Genomic DNA, 26,218 nt, shown 5'->3' with positions numbered 1-26,218 from the left:
CAACGTAGGCTATACATATATACATATATGTGGATGTATCTGGGGTATAAACCCCTAGGAAAATGCCCAAGGGATTTCCAAGAACACCACTCCACACTAAGGAGGACCATTCTGGCAACAGAATGTGTCCATCGAGGTAGTAAGCTATGTGCCTGAAGCAAGGAACATCAGATCAGCAGCCCAAAACAGGCATAGCTCGCCCCAGGTTTTTTTTTGTCAAAGTCCCATAGCTTTTCATATTCAAAAAATAAACCCGGAATGCATTTAAGCTAGCTCAACAGCATCTTTGCAGCCTTGCTTCACATGGAAATCCAAAGCCGGATCTTGCCAAGGGCCTATCTACCTAATATGTCTCTGCATTGCTACATGAACCTTGGCTGTCATAAAAGACATCAGCACAAATGCCTGTATCAGCTGTCAGCTCCAGTGTCTCCGTACCAGGAGTCCGATACCTGTACCTCTGCATCCAGATAAGGGTTAGCATAGGGCTTTCCAAAACACCTGGCACCATTGCATTGACCTTCGCATTTCTCCACAGTTTAGACTTCCACAGTGACCTGCCTAACCTCTACAGCAAGGGCAAGGAGAACAAAACAACCTCTCTAAAGCAATGGCTCCTGTACGCTGAGGCTGCAAGGCCAGCTAAGGTCTTGGGGGAAAAGAGCATTTATTAGAGGCTTTGCTGAGCGTCAGTTGTCAGACACATCTCGCAGGAGATGGGTGAAAGGCTGTGTAAACATCGTGCCTGAATGTGACTTATCTCTGGCCCTGACAAGAGGAGAAAGCTTAAGGAACCATCCTGGAGGTCCACACCAGGAAAGGAACACCTGGGCACTGCTCAGCTGGAGACAACATGAAAATCAGGGTCTCCTTTCCATGATCCATCAGAAAAGAGCCCAGGCCATTGAAGGGCAGAGACATTTAGTCCTAGCATAGTCACAGAATCAATATAGTGACAATTTTTGTTGGTACATGGAGTGAAGATAAAGCAGAAACAATTCAGATTGGTGGATCTCTCTGAAACCAAACATTTCAGCTACAGGAATGATGTGCAAGGCCTCTGCCTCCATACTCAACTCTTTTAACTTGAATCCTTTCAGTGAGGACCAATTCTTCTGCCCTTGCTTAAGGCCTAGTACCACTTCCTCAGGAACTGATGGCAAACAACATTTCTTATGACAGAAAGAAGGCAGAAAACCTCCTGAAGGAAAACTCCAGGATTTGACCAACTGACATTTGTTACCACCACATGCAGACAAATTAGTGTCCTTGATACTTCCCCAAATGCTTTCCTTCTTACACCAAAACATACTTCTACAGATAACAGACCTGCAAGGCTCCAGAGGTCATGGAGGGTAGGATTTTCCAGATCTATTCCAGTTGAGTTTGCACTGTGTTACTTTATCGACCAAAAAATACACTGGAAAAATACTCCTTGAAGACGGTTGTCTCTTTCATTATCTGCCATATCTCATCGAGTGCATGCACAGAACTTGAAGGGTTGGTCTAATACATTTTAATCTGCAGGTCAGTGACTCCACATGATATGGACAACTTTGAGACTGTTTTCCAGGCTCCCATCCAACCAAGTCTGGGTGACCTACTGGAAATTCACCTTCACATCATCTTAACATGAATTAAGCAGCATCTCAGTGCAAAGCAACTGCCCACTGTGTCCTACTCCAACATTTGCACTAGCCCTGACAGTGCCTAGTGTGCAAAAGGAAAGAAACCACATAAAAGTCCCATAAGTCCCGACAGACAGTTTGACTACAGCAAGTGAGCCTCGTTTCTGTGTCATCCAAAAAGCCCATTGCTGTGAGACCAAGGCCTACTCAGTCCTGTCCCACTGACTGCCCCAGCCAAGGAGACAAAACCCTTGTAAACCACCTTGGTTTGGCAGTGCCTAACACCTCCGGGCATACACAATGACAGTGCGAGTTTGAACACTTCAGCCATCTCTCACTGCAGAATCACCAGTGTTGACACAAAGCCTCTTGCAATAAAAAAAAAAATCCAAAAATAAAACCTATCTAATCTTGCTCTTCAACTGCCCTCGCAGCACCAGGACATAGCACAGCTTGATATACTGGTATCTCCAGCTGGAGTGTTAAGGCCCATTGTACTGGTATCATTTGTTTGTGGTACTGATCTTTCCCAAGTTTTGTAATATTTGTCCATCTTTGTTGATGCAAGACTGGCATGAAATGAGAGAAGCATGCAAAAGTGAGAAACAGTCTGCACCAGATTCCAGGTCAAAGATGGCCAAGCTCACTTTGATTACCAATAAGTCCCACTTCAAAACTTAGTTCCTTAGTTCTCTACCTTTATAACAATTACTTGTGGCTCTTTCACTGTTCTACTGGGTGGCTATACAGGGGGCTTTGAGGGATTAAAATGCTGCACATTCTTCTGACAAAGGAAAATATATAGCAGTTACTTTCGGGGTGATTATATGTTGCACTACTTTTGCAGTTGATTTCTTTTAACTGTGCAAATTCCTGATTTAATTGCTTTATTACATTGAAAAACTATCATGGACTAAGAAAAGGACACTCTAAGGAGGAAAACTGACCATTCTGATAGAAAGGCTATTACTGTCTCCATAGCAGAGTATATTCCAAAAGGCTTCTGCTATTTTAGCCATGTTTATAGGCCTCAAGATCACCTGTTGCTCAACCCTGGCTGAAAGAACCAGCAGAACTTTGAGCTGTTAATGACCATGAGCTACCCTGTGTGCCCCCTTGGATCAGAAAGAATTGTAACCTGGAAGACAGGTTATGTTGGGTTCAGACAGATCTTCATGAAGAAGAGAAAAAATAGGCCCATTGACAGAAGCAATTTTATTGTCTGCATTACAGGATATATACCAGAGTTTCTACAAGTTCATAATCCCACACCTTTTTTCTGTAAAGGTCTAGCCCTCCTGCTGAATGCCCAGATGGGTATGTGCTTTCTACCCCAAAACCAATTCTACCAAACCCTTCTCAGTTATGGCACATGCAGGGAACTGGAACAGACTTGTATAAAAAAATTCTTTTATAAACCACGGAGGAGGAAGGAGAGGCAGACAGGCACACAGCAATGATGTCTCTGAAGACAAAAGCTTGACGAAGCATGGCATGCTCAATCTAAAGTGCAAATATGTTGCTTGCTCTCATGTAAGCTTCCTCTTTAGCAGCTCCTTCCTGCTCAGCTTGAATGAAGCACAAGCACAGCCACTTGCTAGGTCTTAGCAGAAGCTTTCAAAGGCAGGTCAAACAGGTGGCCCAGCAAACACGCAAAGAGCCTCCCACCTTCCAGGCACTTCACCAAAGATCCCTGCTGCCTCCGTTCTTCCTTACATGGCAGCAAAGGGGAAAGATTCAGTTTAGGGAAGAGACCCAGCCTGCAGAACCACCAACCCATGAGTTTAAGGGTGCAATACTCCTACACTGACTCATCTACTGAAACAAAGTAGGAAGGAAAGAAATCCATTATTATCCTTGGAGGGTCAGTTCTGAGATGGATAACTAACCCTACCTCACTTTCTCTGAATACCTTATCCTGCAAGGAAACATGGCCCAATCATTTCTGATTATATCTGCCTCATGCAGTTACTAACTCCTAAGTGCAGCCCAGGGTAACGTTCCCTTTCCTGTGTGACTGGACATTGACTGGGAGTACCCTGGGTCCAGGGGCAGCCCAGCCCAGGACAAGACTCTCTTTACCGTCCTGATTAAGGTAGGTTTTGGTCAAGCCCTCTGCTCTGCACAGCTCTGCTTGCAAAGCCTGAGCCCAAAGACTCCACGTGAGACACGTTTCTTGGCATCCCTCAGGAAATGCTGGCAGCCTTTGAGCAGGAAGCCGCCCAGGTCAACAAGCCCCGTCTCATGATCACTGCGGCTGTTGCTGCAGGAATTTCCAACATTCAGGCTGGCTATGAGATTCCCGAGATCGGACAGTGAGTAGCAAACCCTCGGGTATCATTTTGGTGACTTCAGTGGTCTTCCGCAGGCAGTTTGCAGGGGTTACTCACTGCCCTGCCTTAACAGTCAGGTACAGGGAGAAAGACAGGGAGGAGACAACAGGGCAGATCAGGCCATGCCACAAGAATCATCACAGAGAAGGGTCTTGCTGGCACGATCTATAGACTGCTTCCCCAGAGATCTCTCCCCTACTGACTGACGGTGCGAACACAGCAGCTCCTCGGACTAGGAGCCAGCACAGCACAATCCACAGGTATGATATTATTCATCCTTTCTTTCCTTGCCCTCTTCAGGCGCTGCCGTCACCAGCATTCCCTCCAGCGCTCCCCCCTCCGTGTCTATGGCAACCGGAGTACACACACACACACACCCCCACCCCCACACACCCCCTGACAGCTGACAGGGCAGCATGGCAGCGGAGTGGCAGCGGAGAGGTGAGCCATGGGAGACAGGGGTGTGGGCACAAGGGCTTTCCTTCTTGTGCAGCTCCCCAGTGGCGTTGGGCTTCCCCAGCAACCTTCCCCACAACTGGGCTGCTAGGCTACTCTTTGCTCAGGCTGGGGAAAAAGAAACCTTCGTGGCAGGAGGGAACAGGTATCCAAAGGGCAGACCTCCTGAAATATCCAGGGTCAAGGAAAATTCCCATCTGGGAGATAAGGGGAAGGTTGGCCTCAGGCAGGGAGCAGCAGACACTTAAGAAGGAAAAACAGTGGCAAGTGGTCACCACACTGGTGGCGTTTCCTCTCCTGATCTCACAGATGGACGGAAGCGGATCTCTTTTGGGTCATGTCAAGAGCGGAAAATGTTCCCTCTCCACCATGCCCCAGACAGGCTGGCAATCCAGCTCATACCCATCAGGGGAGACCCTTCGCTTGGGCCAGGCTGTTACTTGAGTCACGAGGTAAGTTACTCAGTTTTTGTGCTCAGAGCTTTTCCTTCACAGAAGACGCACAGTACAGGAGCAACAGGACCACGGCCAGCCAGGCACAGAGTCCCCCGCACCTACCCTGCCAACCCATCGTACAAGGTCCCCGCATATACGTAGAAAAAGAAATGCCCTTCCCCTTCCAAACGTACCAGTCCTCAAAACTCTAGCTGCCCTAACACTCTACGTTAGCAAGAAATTAGAGGAATTAACAGGAATAGTGTCTGCTGCTCATGTACTTCTGCCCTTCCCCTGATGGAAATGGTGTCTTAAAAATGTCAGTAAGAGACTTCTGCTTTTGAATTGCAGAGCGGCAGCCTTAGATACTCTTTGGAAAACAAACCCTTGAGCAAGAAAGGCTATGTGATAGGAGCGAGAACAGCCCAGCGTTTCATACCAGAGCCACAGGTAAGAAAAGCACACTTCACAGCGGCAGAGCTGAAGCTTTGCAAGAATTTGTAGGCTGTTCCCAACACAGACCATCAGTTTCGATCACGTTTGCTGGGGCTGCCTCCAACTTAATGTATCTGGTACCTACAGAACTCCTTACACATATTCTAGTAGGAGGTGTTGAGCCTAGAGACCCAAGACTCATATGAGCTCTAACAACATCAACACATGCATCTCTATATACACATACCTTTGTATCATATACACACACATGTAAATGTACATATAGAGGCAAAATCAGCTATACTACCTGAACAAACACGCTATGTTTTCTGGCCCAGCTTCTCTAGAATAACAATATAGTAGCAGAAACATCACAGGCCTCACTGGGTAAGGAGTAGGGAGTGCATATTGACTTATTCTGATTTTTTTACTCTATCAGAGTAGCCAAAGCATGCATTGAACAGCAGTCGGCAATACCCAGCTGGCTGCTGATTGGAGCATGTAGGAATGATTTGCAGAAAAAGATCTTCCTTACAGAAATTTTCTCTCTTGCAGACTGTGACTCCCAGCCCAGCAACGTACCAGTCATTCTGGAATAAAGAGGGAAAACGCCAGCCTGCCTATGCTCCATTTTCCACTAGGACACCACGATTTCCAGATAAGCCTTCAGATAAAAATTTCCCTGGGTAATGTAACTCATTTTCTTACACTTTTAATAATAAGCAGGAGTACTAGCGGAAAGAAATACTAAGACACAAATGGGAGATAGGTAACTGAGTTCCCAGTAATGCTTTTATCTTCAAAAAGCTCCCCTGTTTTAGTCTTAGCATGATGACATGAATACCACAACATGCATTTCTCCCATGGATCAAGGCAAGGCTGGTAAATTCTAGTATTACAAATGTCATACACTAGCTCCAGAGATGAGGTATTTTGTGACTTTTTTCTTTAGACCTGGAGCTTACAATGCAGACAAGCCATTACACAAAAAAATCACTTGGCCAATGAAGTTTGGGTCTCCAGACTGGTCTTTAGTGCCGATGCCAGCGAAGAGGATGCTAAAAATGGAGGTACAGAAGGTAAGGACAAGGATAAAGGGATGTTATTCCTGGTTCAAGGGTTGTGACAAAGGAAAATGTATGATTATTTCAATGCATTTGGACTATGTTTTGTCATCCTTCCCTCACTGGCCTGCTGGATACATGGCTTTACTAGCCTGGGGCACAAGAAACAAAGTGATTTTCTATCAGAAAATGCTGGTTTGCAAACACAGTTACAGTCCTTCAAAAAAACCTTACATTAAGAAATTTGCTCTGGAAGTTTCCATCCACAAAATGAGAGAACCAGAGTGCAGACTTTCCATGTAATTCTGCTGAAAATAAAACCTTCTTGCACCTTCCCGCGCTTTTCTGAAGTGCTTGTCATTGCTAATATCTAACCGATAGTAGCTGTCTCTTAGCTGACCATAGACAAAGAACTCTGGAAACACCGGAATCGAGTGGCCTACCTGAGTTTATACTACAGCTGAGGAGCCAGGGCCGTCGCCACACGTCCTCTCTGCCGGCAGCGCAGCTCGGGCCTTGCGCCACCCATGGAGGTGTTCATCCGCACTACCCAGCCTCTCCAAAATAAAACAAAGAGGGATTTCTTGCTGCAAGTTGTGCTTACCTGGGATTGGGACATGTGTCTGCTGCCTGTGTAGGTGTTGGGGTGCCGCTGGGGCCCGCGCACAGCACCCCTCGGCCCCGCTTCCCTCAGCCCTCGGCCCAGGCAGGGCTGGCGGCCATTTTGTGTCGGTCACCACAGAAACACCTGACCTCCCCAACATGGCTTCCCTCAGCGCAGGGGCCTTCTCCCCCAAAAATCCAGTCCTCCCTGGCACCGGAAAGAAGCCAAATTAACACAGCTACAGGGCAGCCGGGCTGCTGCCCCGTCTCCTCAGCACTGGGAGCGGACACTACCATCTTCCCCGCAGCCACCACCTGCCTTCCCCAGCCTCCTCACCACCATCTCCTCATCCCCAGCGAATGCTCCAGGCTGGGCCCAGGGGTTCACCCACAGCCTGAGGAGAGCTGACAAAACATGGGGGTGCACATCGTACTACACTGCCCTCAGGTATGTTCAGGAAGGGTATAATGGCTTTGTGCACAGCCAGCAGCTATATTAAAGCAGCACACAGCAAACTTCCTAGGGAAGGAGGCTGTGCTGGGACAGGTTAGACCAGACGGCCTGCAAGACTTAATTTTGCATTACTAGCTTTTCCTCTGCTGACACAAAGAAGATATTCTCAAGCAACGAGCAAGCCACATGCTTCTAATTAAGAATCTGGCCATGATAATAAATTCAGTCTGAAACAGAAAGGTTCTGGTGCTCATCATCGGTTGTTCCTGTAATGTACAACTCAGACCCTAGGGATTTCTATAAATGTTTACAAACCTTCACACAGCAACTTGATCTGTGTGATCACAGCCTTGATTCAATCTCAGGGGAAAACTAAGAGCAGGCAACATTCATTCTTGATATAACTACCAGTTGCAATGCAGGCTTTCAAATTTTCGGGGTCTGTTTACCTGTTTCTGTAGCAAATTCCCCCTGTAGCCCAATTTCAGCTGTAAAACCACAATATATTCTTCCAGTTTCCCACTTTTGGTCTTCCAGTGCTCTCATATATGCACTGCAACAGCATGGCCAGTCTTCTCTAGGCACACCAGCCCCTTCCCTCCCCACCACAAGAGCCTGCTTTGTAGTTGCAGCTGCTAAAAAGGGATGTCCTTGCTGATGTGCAGTTGCCCCTTTTGGTGCAAACTTTTGAAGGAGGGGGTATGACTCACGGGAAATTGTACTGTCCTAAGACCTGGGGTTTATGGCTGTTTAAGGCTTCACCTTTGTATTCGTGGCTGATACTGCACACTTCACCTCCATCTGTCCTGGTTTTCTAATCAGGAGAAAAATACATGTGTAAAAGATGGTGTAAAAGAAAGTAAGCAGTACCTATGATACTGCAGTCCTTAACCACGTTCCACCTGTGAGAAGTGGAGAAACCTATCAAAGCTTTTGCAAAACTGATGGTATTTCAAAAGGCACTTTGTCCTCACTGAGCATATTTCTAATGAACCAGAGTTTTTGTTGGAAAATTCCCAACCTTCTCAGCTATCAAGTGTTGCTGTGAAGAAAGGAAGAGATGCAGAGGGAAGGACAAGACTTCCTACTGCTTGTAGACCCCACTGAAAGCACACTCGGGCTCCGTTCAGGTGCTTTTCCACTCCTGAAACTTAAAAGATTCAGCCAGTTTTGCTTGTAGGAGATAAAATTTCTTTTATTATGAACATAAAAATTACTATTTTCATTCTACATTTTTCCCCTACCCAGCGAGGGATTTTCTCATTATGAAAAATGCTTAATCCAAGTAAAAAAAAGATATAAATTTATATATATATACATAACATACACAATGTCTCTGTACATTTGTTATTCTGTACAACCAAGGCACCAGCACACGTGGCAACAGCACATGCAGGGCTTTTTTGCTAGAGATCTAATTTCAGATTGTTTGGCAGGAACACCTCCATGCTCACTGAAACAATTACTCCTTTTTATCTTCCTCCTCCCTGGGTGACGGGGGAAGAGGGAGGCCTGGAAGGATGCCTTAACTGAATGGAGAGGAACACGTACACGCACAACTCTGATCTCCCTGGTGACTGCAACAGATTCCTTGCTGCTACTCTAGGAAACTGTGAGCTGCCTGGAAGTCTGTAGCACACAGTCTCGGCTGCCTCTTCCAGCACCACATTTTCATCTAGAAGAGATGCTTGGGAGACTGGACCAAACTACAGGAGTCTTTTGTCAAAGAAATGTAGCCCATATTTTGCCTAAGAAAACGTTGGAAGGAAAATTAAAGCAAAGCCCTACTAGAATCAGCTAATAATTACAATAATCCCATCACCAGTCATTTTCACTGCTGAAATAAAGTCTTCTACTCTTGGGGGAATAAAGGGGAGGGGGGAGCAACTTCCATTAATAAATGCCTGGATTTGAAAATGGACGAAAAAAGTGCGATCAATAGCATGGCCTTGTGGACTGCAACCAATACAGCTTTATTCTGTATTCCAAGTTTTTCAGCCCAGCATCTTTCAAACCAACTAGTGAAGGCATGAACTCTCCAAGGAGTTGTGCTGTGTTGAAACTAACAATAAAACTGAAAAATAGCCTGAAGCAGCTGTTAAATTGTGCCATTCATACTGCTAGAAAATGATCTCAAAGCAGAACAGGGTAAACACCACACTTACTGCTTTTAAGTGAGAAGTCCAGCTGCAGTCACAAAAGTGAGAATAAAATTCCATCTCAGCTCTGTATTTACACTTCACTCTCTTACCAACACATCAGATGCCTTTAGTTTATAAAAGAAAAGTCTGTTTGCTTTTAACTGCCAAGAATCCAAAGAAACCTCTCTGGGACTTTTTTGTCTCTGTTAAAACATGCTTCTTAGACTAGAAGGCCAGGCAGCATTGACTGCAGACGTTTCTTTTCTAGCCTGCCAGCCAGCCATAAACGAATTATGCCTTTGTATTCTGCACAGCCTGCTGGGAAGCACTGAGCAGCAAGAACCTTCATGTCCCTCGTCTCTTCAGAAAGTAAATCCTGCCGACAGTGAGAACAAAGCAAAGTAAACGAGACCATTCCCGTCTGTAACCCGATGGCCTTCAACGCTTTTAAGGCAATTGACCATTGACCATTCCAAGTCAGCAGGAGAGCAGAGGGGAAAGTGCGAGCACTGCAAACCAGGATGGAGAGTGTAGTTCACTAGGCAGAGACAGATCATTCTTCTGCTTCTGCCACTTAGCTGGATTGTCTCTCCTGTCTTGCTCCACGCCTTTCACCCACAGCAGCGGAGGTGAAACCCCTGGGTTTCTCTGAGCAGTGGGCTGGCTACACCTCACTTCTTTCTGCGGATCTTGGGCTTTTTCACTGGCCGGAGGTAGGGATTGTCTATCACATTTTCCTCCCCGTTCCGACTGCCTGACAGGGATGTGTTCTGCTGTAACACTGAAGCGTTCTCCTTTTCAGGTCCTGAATCATCCTGCCACATTAAATAAAAAGCATAAGCATAAACAACCAAAGTTAGGCTAAACAAGGCTTAGAAGTTTAGACCACATAACCTATGGCCAAATTAGATATAATCAACAGCCAAGATAAACAGCAGCACACAAGGAGATGCATTAAAGGTGCGGACTCCTGATTTCTAACACAAGAAGATCCCCTTTGGGAATAGTGTGGGATCCAACGACAATCCTCTCTCCCCTAACACTGAGATGAAGGTTGTACTGAAAGCTCATGATTCAACCTCAGCTTGCATTGCACCCTGCAGGAAGTTAAAGAACCATGACAATGTTCAGGCCTTTACACCTGGTAAAATGCAACCCACTGCCATTTTCCACCCACTGTGCCCAGCTGCAAGGAAGACAGGCAAAGAACCAGGTTTCGTTAAGAAACTGGGCCCAAGAGACCTTGATCTTTCAGGCTGGGCGTACCGTGCTCATGTGCAGGGGAAGGTTCTCAGTGTCTGTCTGGTCGTCTTGCTCAGATGAATCTGTTTCTTCCATTTGCTGCATTTCCAGCTCAGAGGGGAGAAGAGCAGTCAGGTAGGGTACGGTGAAAGGCCTGGCAGCAATCACTAGGGTTAGGGAAAAGGACCCAGTCAGCAAGCTGGGAGAAGACTCAACTCCGAGGACAGGAAGCAAAAACCCAACCAGTTATTTAGAGACCAAACGCTTTCCACTGGTTCTGGTTTTAAACACACAGACTCTTTGCCTGCTGCTCCCAGAGACCAGGAATTAAATACGCTGTTCCTAAAAGATGGCAGTCTCTTAATTTCATATTTTCTGGAGCCCCCTTATTTTTCCAGCCACAAACACAGCATTATACTAACACAAAAAATCCTTCCTGACCTCCATAAAGGTTCAATTATCTCACAGGCTGAAGCATCACTTAGGCCCCCTTAAGATAACACTGACATTTGTGCTGTCAGTGAGCCTTGGGAAGATTCTCATCACTGCTTTGCAGGCAGAAGAACAGGAAAACCTCCACTCTCTCCCATAAAAATATGAGAGAGAAGAAATTACTTATTCAGAAGCTACAGAGGGGCGGAGACAGGATTGGGATGAGCTTTGAATTTAGCACCTATCAGCCAAGGCCTTCTCCACCAGCAGAAGAAAGCGAGCTTTTGGTGAGGGTGGAAGCCTACCATTTGGCTTCAATTCTGTTTTTCATCCCCATTTTGAAAAGAAAACCCTCACTTCCCAGCCTTCCAGTGTCTCAGAAGGGCAAACACACTGTGATCATTCACTGCTCACCTCCTGCAGTAGCAAGAACTAACGGAGTGTATACCCAGCTAGGCAGCTGTTATTTACAGCACAAAGTGTCCCAGATAACTCACGTGGGAAAGTGCTAACATCATCTTTGAAAAGACTCTGGGTTTCTCCTGTCTTAGCCATGAAACGTGTGAGAGCTCTTTCTACATCGCGCCGTTGAGATGCTGCCTTTTCCCGTAGGACTTGATAATCAGATACTGGCTCCCGGTATGTCTGTGCAGCAGGAAGGAAAAAAAAAAAAAAAAAAAAAAAAGAAAAGAACACGGTTAGTGGATGCAACGCAGACAGCTGAAGCTCAAAACACTACTAGGAGGCAGATGCTACTGGCAAGCATTGACCTTCACATTCACAGATTTTCAGAGAGCTACAGCTCTCAAACAGCCAGAAGTCTACAGCAAGGGCAACCCACAACCAGCAAGCGAGATATTAAGCCAGAAGAAGCAACATTGTGGATAAACAGTACCTGCACTGCAGTAAAAATACTTATACACCACTCCTGGTGTCACTGACTTCAGACAGACCCCAAATGGTATTAAAAAAAATAATATATTTTTTCACTCACCGGTGTCTTGATGTAAGTGTGAGGATCTGGAAACTCCGGAAAATGGCCAGGAATGTGGGATGGATGTGGCTTGTTCTGTCCAGCTGTCAGGGCTTTGGGAGTCACAGGCTGGTTTGTCACAGGAGCTACAGTTAAAAAACATGCACACACATAAATCAGCCAGCTTCATTCTGCCAAGAGTTAGGCATGAAGTGCTAGCTCGTACTGAACTGCAACCCATGTCTCCAGGTCCTACAAAAGGGACAGAACACATCCCACGAGCAGTAATTTCAGATTGTGTTTGGCATTCCAAAAGGGAATAAGGATTACTTGACCCCTCCCTCCTACACAAGGAGAACAAAACTATCTTGAGGATTCTCATGTGCAATAAAGATGCTGAGGCAAAGGCAACCAGTTTGGCAGAGGGTACCTATTACACAGTCATTACAGGATTTCTTAAGACAAACTGCACTTCCAGGGGCACTGGACTGCATCATCCACCAGGAAAGCAGGAGCCCTCTGGATGCCAGCACATAGGAATGCCAAATTATTTCCAATTTCCTGCATAAGAAGAGAATTTCCCACATACGGGCCGTGATGACCATCCTCTGGGAGCGCTTGGCATACGCAGGAAGCGTTTCAACATTGAACCCTGAAATACAAAACAGGAAACAGAAATCACACCCAGAGTTTACCCCATGAAAAATCCCTTCTCTCAGGCTTCTCCAGAATAATTATATGTGAAAGAAAATCACGCACTCTGTATATATTTATACTGCATTTGTGCAACGATATCTGAGTGCCCACACGAAGCCCAGAACTGCGGGCATCACACACATATCAGAAACACAACGGACAGGTTTTCCTACCAACACAGCACACTCAGATCTTCTGCAATGCGGGCAGCTGGAATTAATGGGACCAGTCTACTACTCACCCATTTCCACGAGAGTAACCACTATATCAGAGAGCGTAGGCTGCGTCCTGGCCGTATGTTCACAGTAGGACTTTGCACTCCTTCCAATTTCAGAAATATCTGGAGGGGAAAAAAAAAAGTATCAGCCCAATCCTAGTGAATTCTTAGCAAATTTAGCAAGGAATGAAAAACAGCTCCCGGAATCCAGCATCTTACAACCTGTGTATTTGAAATTAAAGCACATGCACACACGAAGTATGGAGACACTAAAGATCAAAGAGTCAGATGTTTTCTGCAAATGCAAAAAGCAAATCTGCATCACAAGCATGAAAAGATACAAAACTTGATCAAATTTTGATTTCAGAAAAATACGGAACCCGAGATCCTAGGCACATCACCCAGCAAAGCAGAAGTAGAGCTGCCAGATACAGGCACTTCTGCAGCCTTAACTAACCAAATGTCCGGGACTTTGTTACTTCTCTACTTATTCTGCCAGCATCTCAGTATGTGGAGCTTATTAGGACACCTAATGAGTATCTAATGAGTACTCAGTGAGTAACATAAGTACTTTTGAGTTCGGACAAGCATTTCACGCTCACAGAACTCCGGGGCTGTGCTCTAGCCACTGCTCAACCCTTCTGCTTTTGCAAACATTATTAACACAAGATAATAAAAATTTGAAAACAGAGAACCAAGGCACTTCAGGGGACCAGTGTGACTGGGCACTGACAAAGCTTGGATACTCACAGCTTTGTAACATCTCCGTCAGCGTCTCCACCGCGGCCTTCTCAGCGCTCTCGAAGCCGGCTTCGGTGAGCAAGGAGCTGACCACCACCTGCAGCGTCCTCCTCCGAGCCAGGTAGTAGTTATCAGCCGGCGTGGTGGCATGCTTGCTGCCCGACCTCTGCAGACACAGCCCCCCGCCCCAAACGAGAGCTCAGAGAAACGAAGCCACCTCCAGACCCCAGGAAGAGCAGCGAGGCCCGAGCCCGGCTGGCCCCAGGAAGGGCGAGGGCACTGATCCTGCCCTGGGACCCCTGGGCTGGGACCCCCAGGCTCTGGACGCGGCCAGGTGACAGGCTCTGTGACACGCCAGGGGCTGGCAGGCAGGGTGGCACACGTGCTGCCCGTGCTCAAGGGTCATGGGCCAGCCTCCTGCTGCATGCAGGCACACACACATGTACACACATGTACATAAGCACACACATACAGATGTATATGCACACACAATCTATAGTAGACATCTACATACACATGCACATATTCAGACACACACATACAAGCACATGTACTTATGCACATATATATATACATACACACAATCTATACACATACATGCACACATATACATACACACACATACCTGGACAGGTATATATGCACACACACATACACGTAATCTATACATATACTCTACACAGCCATGCACACACACATATACATAGACACACGTATGTGCACATGTACATACGTGTATGCACACACATATACACACAATCTATACATACAATCTATGCACATGTATACATGCACACACATATATACACAATCTACACATATGCATATACACCCTCATATACATACACACAACCTATACGTATACATCTACACACCCATGCATGCACACATGTATATAGGCACACACATACGTGCACGCACGCATATATGCAGACACACACATACAGACACAGTGCTACAGGCACCACGCAAAGCAGAAGGCCCTTTGGGCCGCGGCCCCTTTAAAAAAGCCGCCCCACGGGCAGCCCCGCCCCGCTGATCCCACGCCGGCCAATCAGAGTAGAAAAACTTGAGCCAATCAAGTGCCACTGCGTAGCCCCGCCTCCCCCCGGCCATTCAGCCAATCAGCGCCTCCCTCCCCTCAGCCTTCGCCTCAAAGCCCCCCGGGCAGGCTGCAGGCGTCTCAGGCGCATGGGGGGGCAGACAGGCCGCTGTCGTTCTGCCCGCCCGCCGCGGCAGCCGCCCGCCACAACGGCCCCGTGTCCTGACGAGGAGCCGCCGTTACCGTGCTGGAGCCACCGGACGCTGTGTCGGCCATCTTGGAGCCATATGGAGCTGTGCGCACGCGCCAGGTGCGGCGGAGGGGGTGTGCGTCGTGCTTCGCGCGGGGCGCTGTGGGATTTGTAGTGTGGGAGGGAGGGAGCGCGGCGGGGTTTGCCTGGGCTGCCCCGGGCCCGCTGCTGGGCCCGTCCGTGGGGCTCCCAGCGCCGGCTGCAGCCCGTAGAGCGCCCCTTTCATCTCCTGAGGGGTGGCGGAGCTTGTGGCTCCAACAGGAGCAAAGCCTCCTGTAATGCCGTTGTGCTTGCTTTAGCAGTGTTCCCGTGAAAAAATTATTTAATTCAAAAACTATTGACTTAAAAACCCTTGAAGAGCACCAGTGGTGTGCCAGAAACCCTGTAACCATGGAGGCACTTCTGGTTTTCCTGTTGTAAGCAATATGTACTCTTAGCTGAACCTCGGTGTACCAGCTCGTGTTCTTAGATCTTTTGATCAAAGCTTTGGTGTCAGTTCAGTGTTTCAGAAAGACAGAACAGGAAACCCCAGGCTACAACTCCCACCCCTTGCTTCCTGTGTAAGTACATGTGTGGGAGAGCAAGAACATTATAAGAACCAATTACTGTGTGTGTGTGGGGGGGGGGTGGTGAAAAAAAAAGTGATGTAAACAACAGGTGCCACGCTGGAAATTAAAGGTCCTGATCACATTTGGTTTGTATGGCGACACAGCTTCTATGTGCTGCTGGCTTATCAACAATAGCAGCAAGGTCTGCTAATGGATAGGGAAAGCGAGGAGGTAGAGGAAGGTGGAGGCTGGATTGTTCAAAGCAAACACGCCTGCAGAAGCCAATTTCTTGATCATCAAAGGTAGGAGGCAACATAGTTTCAGAGACTGAAAATGTGATATAGAGGGCAATCTTAATGTCTTCTGTACTCCGGGATGTGCAAAACAGTTGGCAGAGGACTGGTGGAGTATAATTGCTCTGAGGACGTTAAAAGTAGCTTGAAATGATTGTGTGTGAGGGGGTTGGTACTAACGGGATCTTGCTGCAGTTTGCCGATGTGAATTCCCAGGGTGTCAGTATTCTGCCGAACCATGAGGCAGCTGCTTTGCCATCCCTCAGTGGGGATGTCTGTCTATGCCAGGGCTTTGTAGTGGAGGTGAGGCAGGCTCTCAGCCTCCTAGCATGTTAAGAAGAGATGTAGAGCTGTGTTAGCAGAGATGCTGAGCCCTTGTGGCTTCCAGCTGATGAGCTTCTGGAGGTCTGCATACTAGTGACTAAGCTGGCATTGTAGATGAAGCTAAAAGAGGGGGAGATGTGAGCGCCTAATTTTGGTATGTTGCAGTTTTCTGGGTAACTCTTGAAGTGTCTGACCCCAGTTGTTTGGATGGGAAGGGAAGTGAACTCTGGCAGGTCTGGACTGAAAACATTCATGCAGTGCTGCTGCAGAAACAGGCTTGGGCTGAGCCAGAAATGTCTATGGGAGCGCTGGCGGGATTTCAGACTGGTTGGTACTATGAGAAGAACTATGCCCCTTAGTCTCAGCTTGCCATTGATTTTATTCAATTGATTTACATGTTGCTCTTGTAGCAAATCCAGAGGATGAGTAAATGGGGAAGAAAGTGTAGACAGGTGCTTCTGCTGATGAACTTTGTGTGCATTAGAGTACTGAGTAAGGCAGCATTTTCTCTCCATAATGTATCAGTCATAACATTCATCAGCAGGGGGGAAGAAAAGTAAATTGTGACTAGTGGTATGGCGCTAGATGCTGAAATCTTTTGGACAGGAGAGATATCCATGTAGGGGTCCAGTGCAGCAAAGGAGCAGCACGCACATGTCTGAGATGTGTGCAGGTCAGGACCTCAGTCTGCTGTTATCTCTGCTACTGACTTGCCTAAGTCTTTCCTTTGCTCCCCTGTCTATGCAGTGAGGAGGATGAGGACATTATTTAGCCGAGTTCCCTTACTGAGATTGTGAAGGGTGCAATATAAATACAGCATGTGATAATTGAGCCATAACTTCTGGTTGTTTTATTGCATGAGGACAGTCTCTTCTTCATCTCTTGTTTCAAGTACTTGCCTAGAACGAAGCAAACCTGACTTTCAGTCCCTGCCTTCAGGACTGTTTATGCACTGAATTGCTTTGTGTAAAAAAAACCCAGACACAATCCTGAAGAACAGACAGAGACACAGCATCCTTCTCCTACTCTGGAGGATTAACCGCTGATGTGTAGAACCACTCGGCTTTCCTCTGTGCCAGTTGACTCGGGTTTTTTGTTGGTGGTTTTTTCTGCACAATGATTGTTTCCATCCATGTGGGTGCAGGGCATCCAGTGCCTTCCTGAGCTGACCTGGAGCATCTTTCTGGGACCTGGAAAGTGGAGAGGCCAAGCAGTTACTGAGAACATGGCCACAGTCTTTCTTCCTTCAGCTTTTGTAGGAAAGGAGCCTTGCAGAGGCAAGATTTCAAACCCCTGCATCTTTTGTTAATTCCCAGCTAGTTATTTTAGGATTCTGAAATGCCCAGCTTCTACCCAAGCAATGTTGAGGGAGCCTTGCCTAATCTAGCCTGTATTCCCATCAGGAATCAGATGTCCCACAGGACAATTCAGGCTGGAGGGGACTTCTATCAGGAGGTCTCTACTCCAGACTCCTGATAGAATCAGGCTCAGCTAGGAGGCCAGATGAGGCTACCAAATGTAAACTTTCCTGTGCCCACTTGCATCCTGCAAGCTCCTTCTGCAGCTGAGGAATCTGCCAGGAAAGAGACAGGCCAGTGCAGTGCCTTCCTTCACACAGTGTCACACAAGCGTGTGTACCCAGGCAGGGTCCCACTGCTCATGTGTGTATGAAATTCCAGAACAAGCATGTATTTCCTGCTCTAGTTGAGCTGCTTGGCCTGACTTGCGGATGCTCCTCTGCGTTTGATACCTTTTGTTGATTCTTTCCTTGTTACATACTATGTTGCCTGATTTATTCATGTGTGAGAGCTATTGTGTAAATATGTGTACTTCATAGCCCTGTGCTGCCCATTTTTCACTCTTGGGAATATTCTTTTTTCCTCCTTCACAAAACTTCATGGACAAGTTTCAGAAGACAAAACTGTTTTAAGTCTTGAGCTCTTTGTACTTCAGAGGCTTTGGTTTGGAAAGGGGGTGGTGGGAGAAGTCCTGCAGTGAGGGATGCTAGGGGAGGCTGGGCATTGCATGGTATTATTCTGGGCTGTAGTCCTGGCTCTGCATCCAGCCTGCTCAGTAACCATAGGCAAGTTCTGCTCCTCTGCATTTCATTTTCTCATCTGTTAGGTACTGGCATTGCTTGTGAGATGCTTTCAGAGCTGATAAAAAGCAGCATATGACATCAAAATATTCTTGTCAGTGGCACTGTATGCTTGGAAAGCTCTTTCCAGAGCAGTGCAGTCCATGTTGGACTCATCATGAGCAGAGTATCCAGAGCCTGGCAGAAATCCAGTAGTCCACAGATTCATAGACAGTCCTAAAACTATGGGTACAACATCCCTCTTTGTGGTGTGGGTACATAATTCTTCCCTTAAACATAGCTCCCCTCTGATGGGGTGGGAATAGAAAACTTCCATAAAGATCTAGTTACTCAGTGATTTAAGAGTTTCTTGCATGTCTTAAGTACTGACTGCTCGGAAGTAGATGCTAGCAGCCACTAGAGGAGACTAGCCAGCTGAGACAAGAGGAGACTAGCAAAAAAGGAGTGCTTCAGTGCCATGCTAAAAGATGTTGCCAGGGATCCGATTTGAAAGGGACAGAATTTGGAAGCAGAACCCTGCTGGCAGTTTGTGGCTGTAGGTGGAGAGCAGCATCTTTATTTTGGAGCCCATGTGAAGTGGGAAATGATGCTGCCACTGGAAGAATTTGCCAATTTAATGTGCCAGTTTCCTCTGCAGCACTGTGAAATCAGTAATCTGGCAGCAAAACAAAAAAAATGCAGGATGGCAATAGTCTGCGTGCCTTGCTGGGCATGTTGTGTTTTCCCAAAGACTGGAACCTTTCCTCTTGTTTTCCACTTTTAGCAACAACAAAAAATACTTTCACATTGGTGTCAGACTGAGAAAGGAAGCAAGTTCATGTGTTTTTACTCTGAATTGCATGCAGATTGTTTTAAGAGATAGGAGTTAGGATTCCCAGGTGGATTGGCCCCAAACAAGAAGAATATTAACCTTTTTGAATTACAGCTGATAATTCTAATATGTACAATCCCAGAAGGAAGGTTGTAAAGCTTGTTGAAATTCATATTTGAAAAGAAGAATGGGAACTGACAACTCTGGACTCTTTGGCTAGGGAAAGCTGAAGGCTTTGCAATTTTTTGAGCCTGGGAGGTGCTCAGTGTAGCAGAAGGCTGCCTGTCTGACCTCGATGTTTTAAAATAACAGCCTTGTGAGAGGTGGTTAGTCAGATGGAAATGACTGAACTCAACGTAGGGGTGAAATTTTGCAGCATGTGTTAAGACAGGAAGCCAGGCCAAGTGATCTAATGTCTCTTTGTGCTCCTAAACTTCATTATGCTTCTGCCTTGCCAGAGAGATGTGCCTTGGACTGGCCCAGAGCAGAGGACTGAGCTGCTGCAGGTTGGTTTCCTTGCCTCACCCAGCCCTGAAAGGAGGCAGCTGCCACCTGCATGGTCTGAGTGTGCCCCAAGCCACCCCAGCACCGTTGCCACCAGAGGGCACATTGTGACCAATATGCGCTTATTTGTGAGCAACTTCATTCACTGTTGGCATTTTGGTACTGAATTAACTTGGCTGTTTACACCCCTTAGCTTCGAGGATGCCACCAAAATCCTTCCTGCACCCATTTGTTGCTGAAAAGCTCCTGTGAGGTCCCCAAATTCCTTGACTGACCAGCTCTGTGGGGTTTTGTCATGCAGTTTAACAGAGACAAATGCTTGATATGCAGAGGAAGCCGCTACTGGGCAAGGAAGGAATAAACTGCATGTCTGAGAGTGTTTTGGGGTGTTTATTCCCCCTAATGACCTTGGCTTATCCCTTGCAGAAATGAAAACTCAAATACAGAGAGCTTATAGCCATGTTGCTGCTGTTGTGTTTTATTATTTGGGGAGATATTATTTGTTAGTGTTGTTATCCTCTTCTCTAAAACAGCAGTGGTGTTATTGTTGGCAATATACATGTGTGTTAATTAAAGCTTCTTGAAGTAAACCCCTTGCAGATTTCTTGCTGGTTGTGTTATGTGGTGGAGGAAGCTGATCCTTGGCAGAAAGGACCACGCTGCCTGGCTCATACTGAGGTGTGGGGATGTGGATGAGCTCTCCAGGTACTGCTGAGGGGTCACACCTGGGATTTCCATTCACCTTCCAAAGAGGTGTAACATCCACAGGGGGCGGAGAAGACTTTCTAGAATGCAAAATGCATCTCTGTGTGCAAGTTAGGCGTTCCAACTGCGGAGTTTTTCCAGAGTAAAGCTTGAAGGTGTTTAGTCAAACCTATAAATAACCACACGGGGAGAAGGTGTCTGGTGGTAGAGAGCTCTTTGATCTAAGAATCATAACAAGATCCAGGTGCTGAAGTGCAGGTCAGCACAGTTAAAACGGGAAATAAGGTGAATCTCTTCATAGGGGAATGTAATTGGGCTCCTCAAGGGTGCAGTGTGCTCCCAGACATAGCAAGGCTCCCAGTCGGGACTGCCTGCCTTTCTAGATGATAATGCTGTAGCTCATCTGCAGGCTGCTGAGCTAGATGGAGAAACTGGGTGTTTATAGCCAGCTCTTAAGCGGGCAGGCAGAGCTAGTATCCCTTCTGAGGTTATACTATATGGAATTACGTGCTGGAATTAACCCTGAAGGGTCCCTGGCTTTCCTCCTCTGCCACTCAGGCAGGCTCCCCCCACCCCATGTCTCCCTTTGCAAGTTTGGCTCCTTAAGGATGAGCCTGCAATAGCAAGAAGGCCCCAGGAGGTCTGTTTGGCCAAACTGGAATATCATAGCATCTTTAATGCTTGAAGTGGGGCTGGGGTGATTGATGCTTGCTGGGCCTTTTGTTTCCACACTAGTCAGTGGATGTAAAAACTGTTCATTCCCATTCTACCAGCTCATAGCTATGTTTCTGAGTCAGCGCCATGTCTAATCCACCAAGCATGTAAACCCACACCTCCAGGCTGTCCAGAGTCTCTGCTGCCAAGAACTGTTGCAGAGCTCTGGTCAGCTTGTCCTGCCTCATCAGTGACTCAGTAGATGTTCTTCTCCATTTTGTCCCTCTGTTTGCCTGAAGCTTTAGGGTCCAAAGGTGATGAGGTGGGTTAAGTCTGCTTTTGTGCAACCAGTTAGATGTGAACTTTATTTTCCGAGGAACAGCAGATATTAGTTTCAGATGACAGGCGGAGGAACACTGCCAGGTTTAGGGGATGCTCTCCAGTGCAGATTCTTACAGACAATGCAAATGGTCCTCACCTTCCCTCTGGCACTGGAGAGGGTAACAAGTTCTCTGACCAATCTTACTGGCAAGCTGTCATTCTGATTTCCCATCTTTGCTTCGGGCAGACTGTTTGCAGCTGCTTTGGATGTGCCAGATGCTGGATGTAACAGCCACTGATGCAGTCCCTTGGTATCAGGGATGCTGTAAATCAAAATATCCCCAGCGGTCTCGGGGAGAGCCAATGGCATGTTCAGCAGAAAGCCGGTACTTGTCTGGCCCAGCCTTTCTCATCTCTTGTCAAGAGATGATGACAATGATTTGGCTGCTAGGGATCCTTAAAACCAACTAGAGGGACTCTGAGGCATGTGGCCTGTGCCTTCTCCCTAGCATGGATGGTCAGTCAGAGCCATATATCTGATGCTAAACTTTTTCAAATCTTGAATCGTCCTCTTCCTGCTCATCCTTGACCAAGAAGTGGCAAATGTGATGTGTAATTGCAGCAAAACCAAAATTATCCCTATTTTCTGACCCCTGTGTCCACATTTGGCATATCTTGCCTTGGGCCATGAGCCCATTCCTCACCTCAAGTATCTGTCTGACTTTTAAAGGTCATCTTCAGAGGATAAGACCTTCAGGCTGTCAGAGGAAGTACTGCACAGCAAGGTGGGCACCCTCTCTGTGGTACAGCAGATGTCAGCATTAAAGCTGGGCCAGGACAATGTCTCTCCTGCATGTTTTTTGCAGACTTCCCTCTGTGGCTGACAGCTTGCCAGATGAAGCCATCTCTGCTCTGAGCCAGAGCTGCATCGCATGTGTCTTTGATATTCTGCAAAGAGTAGGGTGTTGCTGCTGGCCCCACAGGGTGACAGCCTTACTCCGGAGCACAAGCACCAGCACCTCTCAACTCAGAAGAGGCCACTTACCACATCTGGGTTTCTCACTGCTGCCTCCGACAAATATCGCTATCATTTCAGGAAACCGCACAGCGGGTGTTGTATTTTCAGGGGAGGGGTGGGGGAGGGAATCCTGCTCCTCCGTGCACAGGTCCAGGGATGGAGATGGGGTGGTGGGATACCTCTGCTCTCCAGGACAGGCTGCAGATCAGAGCAGGGCAAAGCTGCCCACGTTCCTCCTGGTAGGGAGCATCCAAGGCCAGCATGAGTAATTCCTGCAGCAGATCATGGGCTGTGCTGTGAGTGGGCTGACCTGGCTTTGCTTTAGAGTAGAACATGAAAGTTTGGAAAATTCTTCTGAGCTGTGGTAGTGTGACATTGCCTATGCCAGCTAGATTTGGGGTCCTGTTTTGAGCACTTCCCATTTCTGAAGGATGAGGAAGCTGTTTGAATGGGTTCTGAAGCGCCTCAGCTGGGTCTCATGCATGAACATGGCTTGCTAAAATTCTTCCAGGTTGCATGCTGGGATTTTACTAGCTTTTGGAGATGCTTCCCACAGTAATAGGTTATGTAGTACAGACTTCTGTGTGCTGCTGGGGTGCAATGACTAGAATACCAGCCTTGGAGGGCCTGGTTCTGCCTCTGCTCTTGCTCTTTGAATATAGCAACAAGCTTCCCTCTCTGTGCTTGTTTTTTGCCCATCTTTAAAATGGGGTGGTGGGAAATAGCTTAAGAAACATCAGTGATTTGACTGGAGGAGTTGCAAAGTTAGGCAGCTGCTTACTGTTACAAGAGCGGGTGGCAATAATGGGGTTGAGAGGGACTGCTGCCACCTTTACTTGCCCATTAAATCTGTCATTTTAAGCACAGTGGTCTTTCTTAGCAAAGCACTTTCAGCAAATGCCTATGTCTGTAAATTTGAGCTCAGAGTCTCATGAAAGTCCCTTTTTTCTTCCCAGTGAGATCCTGGAAATACAGAAGCAGCAGCAATGAATGAAATATATGAACTTCTGTGAACTTAATCAGACTTTCTCAACCGGCTCAAGCTGAGTTTAGAGTTTGGGTTTGGACTAATTCTTCTTTGATCAAATCCAGCTCCCTGTCCCTCTTTACAGATGAAACAAAAATTGTCACTATCGGGGCAAGAAGCTGATAAAAGATTCTTCCTAAGAACAAAACCTGAAGTTTATACATCTGTGCTCAAAAAAGGATCTTCAGGGAAGGGGGAGGCTTCTTGGGAAGAAATCCTGAAATAGGCTGTTGGGAGAGGGAGGCTTGCTAAATCCCTTGAATAGCATCACTTTTCTTTCAAGGACTTCCCCCTCCCCAAAGAAGCTGGTTCTTTTATGGCCTTTCTTTATGTTGTTTAGTATCTAAAAATCATATATGCTTCAAAAAGTGTTTCCTTTGCTAGCACAGAGGCATATTCAAGCTGGAATTAGATGCTTAAGTATCTTTGAACATGGGTGGAGAGACCTAGTCGACGATGTCCGTACATACCTGTGGCCATGGAAAAATCTCATTGCCTAGGTGGAATGTGCAGCCAGGCTATCTTCACACTAGCTGCTTCATGAGAAGTCTCAGGTGTTCAAAAAACCTCCCTAACCTTTCCTTGAGAGGAAAGAAGCTCCAGATCATGTCACAACATAAGCCTGAGCTGAGAAAACTTTTTTCTCCAAATGGCTCTTCCCATAGGAGCCTGACCCAAAGGCGGTTCGTCTGTGGAAGTCTTGAATCAGTCAGACCTAACGGGAACTCAAAACTGAATCCCACCAGACATCTGCCCTCCTCTAGACTTGTGGTGCACTGTCGCTCCTCAGGCCCTTCATGTTAGCCAGGCAGAGCAGTTTGTTTCTCTGGGGGCTTCAGAAGCAGCAGTGAGACACAAGGGGTGAGGCAGAGATAGAGGGTGGCAGCAGCTGTTCAGGATGTGTTGCTGATTCTGTGACATCTCCCACCCTTTTTGGAATTTGCGCATTTGGAGCAAGACAGAAAAGAAAGAAGAAACAGCCACTGATAAAGCTTCACATAGATGACAGCCCTATCCTCAATGGGCTGTGACCCACAGCTTGTCTCCAGGGCTCTGCAGCAGCTGGGAGGCAACGATAGGCTTTGCTGCTTACTCTGTCTGTTCACCTCCCTGCTCTGAGCATGGGGACGGATATCATCTCCCTTCCTCCTTCCTCCCTCATGTCTCTGTCTCTTCCTCTCTTAAGGCTGCAGTTTTCTCCATAACCTCAGTTAACTTGCCCTGGCAGAGTTTCTGGCTTGGCTCTGCTTGCTGACCTTCTGTTGTGCAACTCCCCAGGGACTTGTAGTCTTGTTCCCTTTGAGAGTCCCACCTAGTGATGGTGGGCTGGGAAATCCCAGAGTATTCTCTGTCCTAGGAAATGCAATTTAGGAGAGGAAAAAAAATATAGTGAAGAAAAAGTTTGTTGCTAGAAACTGTTGACACTGGACCGTGTTCCCTGGACAAAGTTTTCCTCGGAACGTGACTGTGCCAGTTTAGGTTTATCTGAGGACCTCCATCAAACCTGGAGGATGCTGGTGTCACCCCAAGAACTATTCTTCCCAGGGAAGGTGGCAATAAGACACCTACTAAAAAGTTGTGGAGAGGGTATTTGCTGGAACTCGGGGTGATACTCTTGTGTGGCAGAGAAGTCACTTGGGCTGGGAGCAAGGGAGGCTGCTCCAGGGGCAGATGTGGAACTAGTTTTCTGTGGCTGTGAAAACAGTTTGGCTGGAGGGAATGGGGATTTCAGAGAGCAGCCGGACTTCTGCTGGTCTGTGGAGATGGGGAGGAGTGGGTCTGTGGTGGAGAAGGGTCCTTGGGCAAGGGGAGCTGAGCTCTGCACTACCTCTGGAGGGAGAGTAGGTTGTATGGGAGGGCACATGGAGTCTGGTAAAGCATGCATTTCCTCAGCCTTACTGACAGCAGGGTCTATTTTGGGGTAAATGTTGAAGACCGGGTCTCTGAAGCTCTGATAAATGGAGTTTCCCACAGCCCAAGCAAAGATCCTGTGGCTTCAGGGTATACGGAGGGCTCCAGGCAGTGTTTCACATGCAGACAACTGTCACCACATGTAACTTTCTTTCCTTTCTTTTTTTCTATAACAAATGAAGGGGGTCCCCACATCTGGTTGTGGCAGTTAAACAGGCTTGATTTAATCACAGACTGACATAGGACACATTAAAAAGAGGAGAAAAGGGTGAGAAACACAAAGCACCTGCTTTACCCCCAGCAGCGTGCCCTGTTGTGGGTCAGGCCGCGCATGCGGGAGGGCCAGGAAATCCACAGCCGGTAGTGAGGGTGCAGGGGGAAGTGAGTTGCCCAGATCCTGCCTGGGTGGAAAGTCAGATGGCTGGGACCTTTTGCAGAGTTTTTTTTTTTTGTTTTTTTGGTTTTTTTTTTTTTTTTGTTGTTTTTTCAATATACAGCTGGGTGGAGTGGAAGAATGACAGGGACATTGCAAAGGGGCCGGGGGTGGTAGGAAGGGTTTGTGCAGAATCATTGCGTGGCGGCAGGCTTCCAAAGGGACATTTGCAGCAGTATGATGTGTGTGTTGAGAGGAGACAAGTCTTATTCCTCAGCTGCCTCCCAGAAACCAAGAAATCTCTTCTTCCTGAGACCAGGTTGCTCCCTATCTGTATAGTAAAGTTAGCTTTTAAACTTGAGCAGCAGGAGCAGCTCAAGTGCAGAGAATTGCCAGCTGAGCTGGTGGTCATCGTGTTCTGGCTGCTGCAGTTGTCTTTGCTGTACCCCCAGTGTCAAGGGGAGCACCATCTTTCTGGACCAGGGCAGCA

The 26,218-nt window shown here is 47.1% G+C and overlaps 2 protein-coding genes and 1 long non-coding RNA gene across 4 annotated transcripts; 2 read left to right on the top strand and 1 right to left on the bottom strand.

Annotated features, from left to right (window-relative positions):
- Positions 1–3,643: 3,643 nt before the first annotated feature.
- On the top strand, positions 3,644–8,582 carry CIMAP3 (ciliary microtubule associated protein 3). Its single transcript, XM_080367763.1, has 6 exons — positions 3,644–3,723; positions 3,819–4,869; positions 5,203–5,301; positions 5,842–5,972; positions 6,239–6,365; positions 6,746–8,582. Exons 2-6 carry the CDS (start codon positions 4,771–4,773, stop codon positions 6,812–6,814), a joined length of 525 nt encoding a protein of 174 aa, XP_080223889.1. The 5' UTR covers positions 3,644–3,723; positions 3,819–4,770; the 3' UTR covers positions 6,815–8,582.
- Positions 8,583–8,687: 105 nt separating this feature from the next.
- On the bottom strand, positions 8,688–15,203 carry TAF8 (TATA-box binding protein associated factor 8). The gene is made up of 8 exons (XM_080367757.1): positions 15,135–15,203; positions 13,859–14,015; positions 13,133–13,231; positions 12,785–12,847; positions 12,217–12,341; positions 11,720–11,867; positions 10,815–10,957; positions 8,688–10,363 (listed from the first exon to the last, which is right to left on the bottom strand). The coding sequence occupies exons 1-8, from the start codon at positions 15,165–15,167 to the stop codon at positions 10,220–10,222; spliced, it is 912 nt and encodes a 303-aa protein (XP_080223883.1). The 5' UTR covers positions 15,168–15,203; the 3' UTR covers positions 8,688–10,219.
- An 18-nt stretch (positions 15,204–15,221) lies between these two features.
- Positions 15,222–25,808, top strand: LOC308054636. Of its 2 annotated transcripts, XR_013924164.1 has the most exons (4): positions 15,222–15,991; positions 19,674–22,184; positions 22,266–22,510; positions 23,374–25,808. It is a non-coding gene; the product is annotated as an uncharacterized lncRNA (long non-coding RNA). The 2 variants fall into 2 exon arrangements; XR_013924165.1 differs by lacking the exon at positions 23,374–25,808 and having other exon boundaries at positions 22,266–23,367.
- The last annotated feature ends 410 nt before the right edge of the window (positions 25,809–26,218 follow it).

The sequence above is a fragment of the Falco punctatus genome (assembly GCF_963210335.1).
Source record: "Falco punctatus genome assembly, chromosome: 17".
NCBI classification, from domain to species: domain Eukaryota; kingdom Metazoa; phylum Chordata; class Aves; order Falconiformes; family Falconidae; genus Falco; species Falco punctatus.
This window is presented reverse-complemented; position numbering and strand designations above follow the sequence as displayed.

Excerpts from the sequence above, each read along its gene's own strand:
- CIMAP3 (XM_080367763.1), top strand. The coding sequence starts at position 4,771 with ATGTTCCCTCTCCACCATGCCCCAGACAGGCTGGCAATCCAGCTCATA. Across the intron at positions 5,302-5,841 it reads GTTTCATACCAGAGCCACAG|ACTGTGACTCCCAGCCCAGC; the intron begins GTAAGAAAAGCA and ends TCTCTCTTGCAG. Across the intron at positions 5,973-6,238 it reads TCAGATAAAAATTTCCCTGG|ACCTGGAGCTTACAATGCAG; the intron begins GTAATGTAACTC and ends TTTTTTCTTTAG.
- TAF8 (XM_080367757.1), bottom strand. The coding sequence starts at position 15,167 with ATGGCCGACACAGCGTCCGGTGGCTCCAGCACG. Across the intron at positions 12,848-13,132 it reads GGTTACTCTCGTGGAAATGG|GGTTCAATGTTGAAACGCTT; the intron begins GTGAGTAGTAGA and ends TTTGTATTTCAG. Across the intron at positions 10,958-11,719 it reads TGATGTTAGCACTTTCCCAC|TGATTGCTGCCAGGCCTTTC; the intron begins GTGAGTTATCTG and ends CCCTAACCCTAG.